Source organism: Cherax quadricarinatus, chromosome 13 (genome assembly GCF_038502225.1).
Source record: "Cherax quadricarinatus isolate ZL_2023a chromosome 13, ASM3850222v1, whole genome shotgun sequence".
NCBI lineage: Eukaryota > Metazoa > Arthropoda > Malacostraca > Decapoda > Parastacidae > Cherax > Cherax quadricarinatus.
In genome coordinates, this window is record NC_091304.1 from 32032429 (window position 1) to 32043906 (window position 11478).

At 41.9% G+C, this 11478-nt stretch overlaps 1 protein-coding gene across 1 annotated transcript in view; it reads right to left on the minus strand.

The window, feature by feature from the left end:
* The window catches only part of LOC128688733 (uncharacterized), a 69519-nt gene extending 59077 nt beyond the window's left edge, over nt 1-10442 (minus strand). Inside the window, exon 1 of the mRNA XM_070084743.1 lies at nt 10336-10442. Within this exon, the coding sequence (XP_069940844.1) occupies nt 10336-10442 (107 nt within the window). The remainder of the gene's footprint in view (nt 1-10335) is intronic.
* Nucleotides 10443-11478: the final 1036 nt, after the last annotated feature.

Below are 11478 nucleotides of genomic sequence, written 5' to 3' on the forward strand. Positions count from 1 at the left end.
GTGGGGTGACCCAAAAAGAAAGATAATCTCCCCAAAAAAAATACTTTCATCATCATTCAACACTTTCACCTCACTCATAAATAATCACTGTCTTTGCAGAGGCACTCAGATATGGCAGTTTAGAAGTCCCTCCAAACTGTCAACATCCCAAACCCCTCCTTTAACCCTTTCACTGTCACAACCCCCAAATCCTGAGGTGTCTCTCGGTGTCGTGAAATAGTTGAAAAAAAAAATTATTTTTTCTTATGAAATGATAGAGAATCTTTTCCCTATGGTAATGACACCAAAACTACAAAATTTGATGAAAAACGTACAGAATTACACTCTCCTGAAGTTAGCGACCTCGGCGATATTTACGAATCGGCAAATTCGCTCACATTTGAGCCCTATTTTCGGCTAATTCCAATGTTCCAGTTGACCAAACTCACAGCTATTTCTTTAGAACTCCATTTGTTCTATCGGTTGAGTACAAGAAGCTGCCCATTTACCGATTTCAACTACCCAATAAAGTGGTCTGAAATTGGCAATTTAGCCGATATCATGCAAATTAAAAAATATGCCAATTTCAAAATAGGGTCCAGAATGAACAATGCAGACATTCCTGGTTCTAAAATAACATTTTCTTTGTTCATCAGTCGTGTCTCCATGCCCCTCTGATATTACTCTTGCTTTCTATTTTGAATTTTTATTCAAACAAAAAATAGAAGACTTACTGTTATGCAGACTACTGTAATACTGTAATAATTGTATAAAAAATGTCAACCCATTCATGGCTGCATATCTGTTTACTCTTGAACATCGGCAAAAATCAAACATTTCCCCTACTTTGAGTTGCATTTCAAGGTCCTTTTCATAGTAAAACCAATCAAAATCACATCCATTTCTATAATATGTTTTCCATTCTATTAAATGTGACTATGAAAACGAGAATATAACCATAAAAACTATACGAAAATACACCTCAAAGTCGGCATTTTAATCCAAAAACATGGTAGGAGTTTTTTTTTCTCATTATGCACTGCTTGCTGCAGGGTTTTTTTTTTTTACTGTGCACACTGACCACACAGACCCATTCTCTCACATGTGGGCCTACCAGCTTTCTCCCGCTTGATTTGAAGCCACTCAAATTTTTCAGTACAGGTACCATCCGACTTACGACCAAGCTTGGTTCCGACCAACCGGTCGTAAGTCAAAATGGACGTAAGTTGAACCTTACTACTGAATATCAACATCACACTTTTGTAATGATTTTATTTGATTGTTTTATTTTGGTACTTCATGTTTTACTTACTTTTTATGATGTTAGTACTGTATTTTATATGCCATGGTTTAGGATAAACACTGTGTACAACACAAACAGTCATTTATTTCCCAGAAATTTGGCATAAAAAACATGGTCGTAAGTTGAGTGGTCGTATGTCGAGCAGGTGTAAGTCGGACGGTAGGTGTATATATACGTCTAACACATTGGCTTGTAAGACATATATATATGACCGAAACAGTCAAAGGGGTTAAAGTGCAGGCACTGTACTTCCCATTTCCAGGACTCAAGTCCGGATAAATCTATAATAACCGGTTTCCCTGAATCCCTTCACTAAATATTACCCTGCTCACACTCCAACAGCTCGTCAAGTCCAAAAAACCATTCGTCTCCATTTACTCCTATCTAACACATTCACACACACTTGCTGGAAGTCCAAGCCTCTTGCCCACAAAACCTCCTTTACCCCCTCCCTCCAACCGTTTTGAGGATGACCCCTACCCCTCCTTCCTTCCCCTACAGATTTATATACTTTCCAAGTCATTCTACTTTGATCCATTCTCCTTAAATGACCAAACCACTTCAACAACCCCTCCTGAGCTTTTAGTAACTCTGCACCTCCTCTTAATTTCCACACTCTGAATTCTCTGCATAATATTTACACCACACATTGCCCTTAGACAGGACATCTCCACTGCCTCCAGCCGCCTCCTCACTGCAGCATTTACAATCAAAGCTTCACACCCATATAAGAGTGTTGGCACCACTATACTTTCATACATTCCCTTCTTTGCCTCCATAGATAACGTTTTTTGTCTCCACAGATACCTCAATGCACCACTCACCTTTTTTTCCTTCATCAATTCTATAGTTAACCTCATCCTTCATAAACCCATCTGCTGACAAGTCAACTCCCAAATATCTGAAAACATTCACTTCTTCCATACCCCCTCTCTCCAGTGTGATACCCAATTTTTCTTTATCTAAATCATTTGATACCCTCATCACTTTACTCTTATCTATGTTCACTTTCAACTTTCTACCTTTACACACCCTCCCAAACTCATCTATTAACCTACATTATTAACTACATTATGTTTGGTAGCAGAGCAGGTGTTGCGCAACTTAACATTAAGATCGACAACACTCTAATTGCTAGATATAATGAGGGCAAATTCCTAGGTCTATACCTCGACAACAACCTAAATTTCAGCACCCATATCCAACAAATAACAAAAAAAGTATCCAAAATGGTGGGGATCCTCTCCAAGATACTATATTATGTGCCGCAAACTGCCCTTCTCACACTATACCATTCACTCATTTATCCATACCTCACCTATGCTATTTGTGCTTGGGGATCAATTGCAGCAACACATCTAAAGCCAACAATAACCCAACAAAAAGCCGCAGTAAGAATAATCACTAAAACCCATCCCTGGCAACACCCCCCCCCACACCCCCCACTCTTCATAGATCTAAACTTACTCCCTGTTCAGAACATCCACACTTACTACTGTGTAATCTACATCTACAGGACCTTAAATTCCAATATTAACCTTGACCTAAAATGCTTTCTTGATAGTTGTGACAGGACCCACATGCATAACACCAGACACAAACATCTCTATGACATTCCCTGTGTCTGACTAAACCTTTACAAAAATTCAATGTATGTCAAAGGGCCTAAAATCTGGAACACCCTACCTGAAAACTCTAGAACTGCACACACATTCATCACTTTCAAAACTACCATTAGAAAACATCTTATCTCCCTGATACACCCTGTCAACTAACATGAAAACCACCTGGTGGTTCACACTTACACTCACTCACCCATTGACTATAAACACAAAAATACGAATCTTAATCTTAAAATAATGAACCCTAACTAGTCATAAGCTTGCCTATGATTCTCTAACATAGACACTATGTATTGTGCCAAAACAAAAGCATTCACATTGCTAAACTTACAAACTATAATGTAGTCGCTTAGCCCTAATACCATAATCTATAATAATTTAAAGCTTAGAATTAATCTAAGTCTGCCCAAAATGCCTAGCCATGCTAGATGTCCTAGTGGCCCCCTCTGTAATTAGTATTTTAAAACATGTAAACCACACAATATCCAAAATCTGTAAACCCTGCATTGTAATCCTTATAGAGAACAAACTTGATTGATTGATTGATTGGTTTGCAACTTTTCTTTAGAATCTCCCATAAGCACAGTATCATCAGCAAATAAGTAACTGTGTCAACTCCTACTTTGTACTTGATTCCCCATAATTTAATCCCACTCCTCTCCCCAACACCCTAGCATTTACTTCTTTTACAACCCCATCTATAAATACATGTACATTAAATAACCATGTTGGAGTGTGAGCAGGGTAATATTTAGTGAAGGGATTCAGGGAAACCGGTTATTTTCATATAGTCGGACTTGAGTCCTGGAAATGGGAAGTACAATGCCTGCACTTTAAAGGAGGGGTTTGGGATATTGGCAGTTTGGAGGGATATGTTGTGTATCTTTATGCGTATATGCTTCTAAACTGTTGTATTCTGAGCACCTCTGCAAAAGCAGTGATAATGTGTGAGTGTGGTGAAAGTGTTGAATGATTATGAAAGTATTTTCTTTTTTGGGGATTTTCTTTCTTTTTTTGGGTCACCCTGCCTCGGTGGGAGACGGCCAACTTGTTGAAAAAAAAAAAAAAAAAAATTACACATCTCTTCCAAGACCTACTTTTACTGGGAAGTAATCTCCCTCTCTCCTACACACCCTAACCTTAGCCTCACTATCCTCATAAAAACTCTTTACAGCATTTAGTAACTTACTACCTATTCCAAACACTTGCAACATCTGCCACATTACTCCCCTATCCACTCTATCATATGCCTTTTCTAAATCCATAAATGCAATGAAAACTTCCCTACCTTTATCTAAATACTGTTCACATATATGCTTCAATGTAAACACTTGATCTACACATCCCCTACCCACTCTAAAGCCTCCCTGCTCATCTGCAATTTTATGCTCTGTCTTACCTCTAATTCTTTCAATAATAACCCTACCGTACACTTTACCTGATATACTCAGTAAACTTATTACCCCATAATTCCTATAATTTCTTTTGTCCCCCTTCCCTTTATATAAAGGAACTATACATGCTCTCCGCCAATCCCTAGGTACCATCCCCTCTTTCATACATTTATTAAACAAAAATATCAACCACTCCAACACAATATCCCCCCTGCTTTTAACATTTCTGTCATGATCCTGTCAGTTCCTGTTGCTTTACCCCCTTTCATTCTACGTAATGCCTCACGCAACTCCCCCACACTCACATCCTGCTCTTCTTCAAAGATGTTATACCTCCCTGACCAGTGCACGAAACTGCCACCTCCCTTTCATCATCATTTAATCCACAAACGGTCAAAACGTATATATACTGTCCAGTGCCCCGAATATTTTGAAAAATAAAAAAAATTGTTTTCTTTTATAGAAATATGTAAAGAGAACATTTTTCTAAGTGTTATATGATTAAAATGAAAAAAATTAGGGTCAGTACTACTGAGATATGAAGCTGCGAAGTTGGCACTTAATGCTCACCTGATGCAAATCGAGTCCTTCCGCTTGCAGAAGTGTTGCCGATATACCTTTTTTTTTCTCATTTTTATATTATTTTATATAATTTTTGTGTTCTGATAATTACAATTTGTTGTAGTCCTTGCCATTTCATAATCAACCTTTGTTCTGCCACTAATATTAGGTACTGAAATTTTACTCAAATTGTCACAAACACACTGACAGGTGGACATTTACACCTGCCTTCGTCATTTACTATTGTCTAGGAATAAATACAAAGTATTTATAGGTCCCAGCAATGTTCTGGATACACAGGACTATATAATAATAATAATAATAATAATAAGAAGAAGAAGTTCCCTTGAAGCATGATCTAAGACAAGTGTCAGTGATAAGTGTCCAGAGGGTGCAGTGATAAGATAAGGGGTGACATTTGACGAGCACCGGCGAGGGTGCAGTGATAAGACAAGGAGTGACATTTGATGAGCGCCAGCGAGGGTGCAGTGATGAGATAAGAGGTGACATTTGAGGAGTGTCGGCATCTCTGTCTCTGCTTATCTGTCTGTCTGCTTGTCTCTCTGTCTCAGAGAGAGCCACTGTGAACCAACAGGTATACTTATGTATTATATCTACAAGCGCTGTATAGCATTTTGGACTTTTTGGGTTATCCTATGTAATTTACACTATGTATACTTGTATTTATGTGTACCTGTGAGACAGAGATAGAAAGAGAGACAGACAGAGACAAATAGACAGAGATAGAGACAGATATAGATAGACAGAGACATAGATGCAGACAGACATACAGAGACAGAGCCAGCCAGCCAGCAGCCGGCCAGCCAGTTGGGCAGCTAGTTGGCCAGCCAGCCAGCCAGCCAACCAGTCAACCAACCAGTCAGCCAGCCAGCCAGCCGAACACTTATTACGCGTTCCAGAATTGTTTCTCTTTACTTAGGGCATAGGTTATAAGACATTCTGAAAGGGTGTTGCACAAATGTTGCAAACCAGTTATTATCGAGGTTTCTGATATTTCTTTGACCACTTGTGGCCACATCCACATCAAAGTCGCTAAACTTGGGGTCAACATCACTTTCCTCTTAACCTGTAAACGGTCCAAACGTATATATACGTTCACTACCCCAGTGCCCTGAATATTTTGAAAAATAAAAAAATAATTTTTTTTATTGAAAAAAGAGCACAATTTTCTAAGTGTTATAGGATAAAACAAAAAATTTAAGGTCAGTACTTACCGAGATATGAGGCCGCAAAGTTGGCACTTGGAGATCACCTGACGGCAACATGGAGCACTGCTGCTTGCAGAAGTGTTGCCGATATATCTTTTTTTCCATTTTTCATATTATTTTATATAATTTTAATGTTCTGATAATTACAATTTATAGTAGTTCTTGTAATTTAATAACCAATCTTTATTCTGACACTAGTACAGTGGACCCCCGCATACCGTCGGCATCACATAACGTTCAATCCGCATACCGCTCGCTTTTATCGCAAAAATTTTGCCTCGCATACTGCTCAAAAACCCGCTCACCGCTCTTCGTCCGAGACGCGTCCAATGTGCGCCCTTAGCCAGCCTCACATGTGCCGCCGGTGGCATTGTTTACCAGCCAGCCTCCACAGTAACATCCAAGCATACAATCGGAACATTTCGTATTATTACAGTGTTTTTGGTGATTTTATCTGCAAAATAAGTGACCATGGGCCCCAAGAAAGCTTCTAGTGCCAACCCTACAGCAATAAGGGTGAGAATTACTACAGAGATGAAGAAAAAGATCATTGATAAGTATGAAAGTGGAGTGCGTGTCTCCGAGCTGGCCAGGTTGTATAATAAACCCCAATCAACCATCGCTACTATTGGTGGTACAGCTGCTGCTGCTGCTGCTGCTGTACCACCATCAGCTGCTGCTGCTGCTGCTGCACTGTCAGCTGCTGCTGCTGCTGCTGTAGCACCGTCAGCTGCTGCTGCTGTTGTACCACCGTCAGCTGCTGCTGCTGCTGCTGTAGTACCGTCTGCTGCTGCTGTAGTACCGTCTGCTGCTGCTGTAGCATCGTCTGCTGCTGCTGTAGCACTGTCAGCTGCTGCTGCTGCTGTACTACCATCAGCTGCTGCTGTAGTACCGTCTGCTGCTGCTGTAGCATCGTCTGCTGCTGCTGTAGCACTGTCAGCTGCTGCTGCTGCTGTACCACCGTCAGCTGCTGCTGTAGTACCGTCTGCTGCTGCTGTAGCATCGTCTGCTGCTGCTGTTGTACCACCGTCAGCTGCTGCTGCTGCTGCTGTAGTACCGTCTGCTGCTGCTGTAGTACCGTCTGCTGCTGCTGTAGCATCGTCTGCTGCTGCTGTAGCACTGTCAGCTGCTGCTGTAGCACCGTTGTTGGTGTGGCTTATTGAGAATACCAAGAAACAATTAACCCCAGAGGATTTGCCACCCAGGATAACCCAAAAAAGTCAGTGTCATCGAAGACTGTCTAACTTATTTCCATTGGGGTCCTTAATCTTGTCTCCCAGGATGCAACCCACACCAGTCGACTAACACCCAGGTGAACAGGGAAAAATGCCTGGAACTAGTGCTCATATTGGTGAATTTAAAGCCAGCAAAGGTTGGTTTGAGAGATTTAAGAATCGTAGTGGCATACACAGTGTGATAAGGCCTGTTCTGGAAGAAAATGCCAAACAGGACCTACAGTACTCAGGAGGAAAAGGCACTCCCAGGACACAGTGTCTCATCAGTCATTGCTGCATCTTCAATAAAGGTGTCATTTATTCTTCATTTAGTAGAGTAGTACATGCACAATATATATTGTGCATGTACTACTCTACTATTGTACATGTATCCTTCTCTTTGTGTGTAGGAAAATGTATATTTCATGTGGTAAAAATTTTTTTTTCATACTTTTGGGTGTCTTGCACGGATTAATTTGATTTCCATTATTTCTTATGGGGAAAATTCATTCGCATACCGATCATTTCGCATAACAATCAGCCCTCTTGCACGGATTAAAGTTGCTATGCGGGGGTCCACTGTATTAGGTACTGAAATTGTACTCACATTGTCACAAACACATTGACAGGTGGACATTTACTATTGTCTTGGAATAAAAACAAAGCATTTATAGGTCCCAACAATGTTTTGGATATGTGGAAGTATAGAGGGAGGGAGGGAGGGAGGGAGGGAGGGGAGGGGATGGGAGGGGAGGGGAGGGGAGGGAGGGGAGGGGAGGGAGGGGAGGGGAGGGGAGGGAGGGGAGGGAGGGAGGGAGGGAGGGGAGGGGAGGGAGGGAGGGAGGGAGGGGAGGGGGGGGAGGGGAGGGGAGGGAGGGGAGGGAGGGGAGGGGAGGGAGGGAGGTAGGGAGGGAAGGAGGGAGGGAGGGAGGGGATGTAAGAAGGGAGGGAGGGAGGGAGGGAGGGGAGGGAGGGAGGGAGGGAGGGAGGGGGGGAGGGGAGGGAGGGATGGGGGAGGGAGGGGAGGGAGGGAGGGGAGGGGAGGGAGGGAGGGAGGGAGGAAGGGAGGGAGGGAGGGAGGTAGGAAGGGAGGGAGGGAGGGAGGGAGGTAGGAAGGGAGGGAGGGAGGGAGGGAGGGAGGGAGGTAGGGAGGGAGGTAGGGAGGTAGGGAGGGAGGTAGGGAGGGAGGTAGGGAGGGAGGGAGGGAGGGAGGTAGGGAGGGAGGTAGGGAGGGAGGGGGGAGGGAGGAGGAGGAGGAGGAGGAGGAGAATACCTAATAATAATAAAATAAAAAGTTCCCTTGAACCATGAAAAACAAAGTCCACCCTTGACAGTGATGTGATAAGATGAGATAACATTTGATAAGAGCTGACATTTGATGAGCATTTGCAAGGGTACAGTGATAAGACTTGATAAGAAAAGATTAGGGCCTGCTTTGATAGATAGACAGAGATAGACAGGGATAGACAGAGACAGACAAAGACAAAGATAGACAGAGATAGAGACAGAGAGACAGGCAGAGACAGACATAGATACAGACAGACAAATGGAGATAGAGCCAGGCCGCCAGCAGCCGGCCAGCCACACAGCTGGCTGCCACGCAGCTGGCCAGCCAGCCAGCCACCCAGCCAGCCAATCAGCCAGTCAGTCAGCCAGCCAGGCAGCCAGCTAGCCAGCCTGCCAGCCAGCCAGAATTGTTTATCTTTACTTAGGGCATAGGTTGTAAGACATTCTGAAAGGGTGTTGCACAAATATTGCACATGGGTTATTATCGAGGTTTTTTGATATTTCCTCGACCACTTTTGGCCACCTCCACCTCAAAGCCACTAAACTCAGGGTCAAAATCACTTTCCTCTTAAAATGGGAGTGTTAATACTACATGACATCAGTGAATCCCAGGTGTTTGCTGTACTGTTTGCTCTAGCTGGCGCTCATTTGAACTGGTGCTCCCACAAGGTACTAAGTGATCCCAGATTTTTTTAATACCACGCACACTGATTGTTAGAACCCATTCTGTGCTGACCAGGCATCTCAGGCCAATCATGCCAAATTTGAAGGCAGGAAAAATAAAAAGTATATATATGTTTGGGGCGCTAGCAGTAAAAACATATATATACGTTTGGACTGTTTATGGGTTAAAAGGGGAGTGTTAACATAACATGACATCAGCGAATCCTTGGTGTTTGTTGCGCTATTTTCTCTAGCTGGTGCTCAATTTAACTGACACTCCCAGAAGGTACTAAGTGTTCCCAGAATATTTTAATAGCGCACACACCGAGTGTTAAGACCCATTCTATGCTGACCAGGCATCTCAGGCCAATCATGCCAAATTTGGAGGCAGGAAAAATAAAATGTAAATATACATTTGGGGCACTAGTGGTAAGAACGTATATATATACATTTGGACCGTTTACGGGTTAAAAGTTCCTCAAAATATTCCCGCCATCTACCCAGTACCTCCAGCTCCCCATCTAGTAACTCCTCTAGTAACTCCGATATATCCATTGCCCCTCTATAAACATGTACATCCTGAAACCTACCCATCAACCTTTTATCCACCAATGCATAATCTAACAAACTACTTTCATTACGTACTATATACCTTGTATACTTATTTATCCTCTTTTTTCATAAAACATGTATTACTTATTATCAAACCTCTTTCTACACAAAGCTCAATTAAAGGCTCCCCATTTTCATTTACCCCTGGCATCCCAAATTTACCCACTACTCCCTCCACAACATTTTTACCCACTTTAGCACTGAAATTCCCAACCACAAGCACTCTCTCACTTGGTTCAAAACTCCCCATACACTCACTCAACATTTCCCAAAATCTCTCTCTCCTCTACACTTCTCTCTTCTCCAGGTGCATAAACACTTACTATAACCCACTTTTCACATCCAGCCTTTATTTTACACCACATAATCCTTGAATTTATACATTTATATTCCCTCTTTTCCTGCCATAACTTATCCTTCAACATTATTCTTACTCCTTCTTTAGCTCTAACTCTGTTTGAAACCCCTGACCTAATCCCATTTATTTCTCCCCAGTGAAACTCTCCTATGTACTCCAGCTTTGTTTCACTTAAAGGCAGGACATCCAGCTTCTTCTCATTCATAACATCCACAATCATCTTTTTCTTATCATTTATTTATTTATTTATTTATTTATTATTATATGGACATGAAACATAGTTGTACAAAAGAAATACAGTGATTGAGTGTACATGCCAAAAGCCCCTTGTATGCAGAGAATTGTGGGCAGGTTTAAAATTAACTTAAGATTAACTAAGCAATGATATATTCAGTGGTAAAAATACAATAAACAAATTACAACATGAAGTACAATTTTTTTTTTTTTCAACAAGTCGGCCGTCTCCCACCGAGGCAGGGTGACCCAAAAAAGAAAGAAAATCCCCAAAAAGAAAATACTTTCATCATCATTCAACACTTTCACCACACTCACACATAATCACTGTTTTTGCAGAGGTGCTCAGAATACAACAGTTTAGAAGCATATACATATAAAGATACACAACATATCCCTCCAAACTGCCAATATCCCAAACCCCTCCTTTAAAGTGCAGGCATTGTACTTCCCATTTCCAGGACTCAAGTCCGACTATATGAAAATAACCAGTTTCCCTGAATCCCTTCACTAAATATTACCCTGCTCACACTCCAACAGATCGTCAGGTCCCAAGTACCATTCATCTCCATTCACTCCTATCTAACACACTCACGCACGCTTGCTGGAAGTCCAAGCCCCTCGCCCACAAAACCTCCTTTACCCCCTCTCTCCAACCCTTTCGAGGACGACCCCTACCCCGCCTTCCTTCCCCTACAGATTTATATGCTCTCCATGTCATTCTACTTTGATCCATTCTCTCTAAATGACCAAACCACCTCAACAAACCCTCTTCAGCCCTCTGACTAATACTTTTATTAACTCCACACCTTCTCCTAATTTCCACACTCTGAATTTTCTGCATAATATTTACACCACACATTGTCCTTAGACAGAACATTTCCACTGCCTCCAACTGCCTCCTTGCTGCAGCATTTACAACCCAAGCTTCACACTCATATAAGAGTGTTGGTACTACTATACTTTCATACATTCCCTTCTTTGCCTCCATAGATAACATATACATAGATATAGATAACATA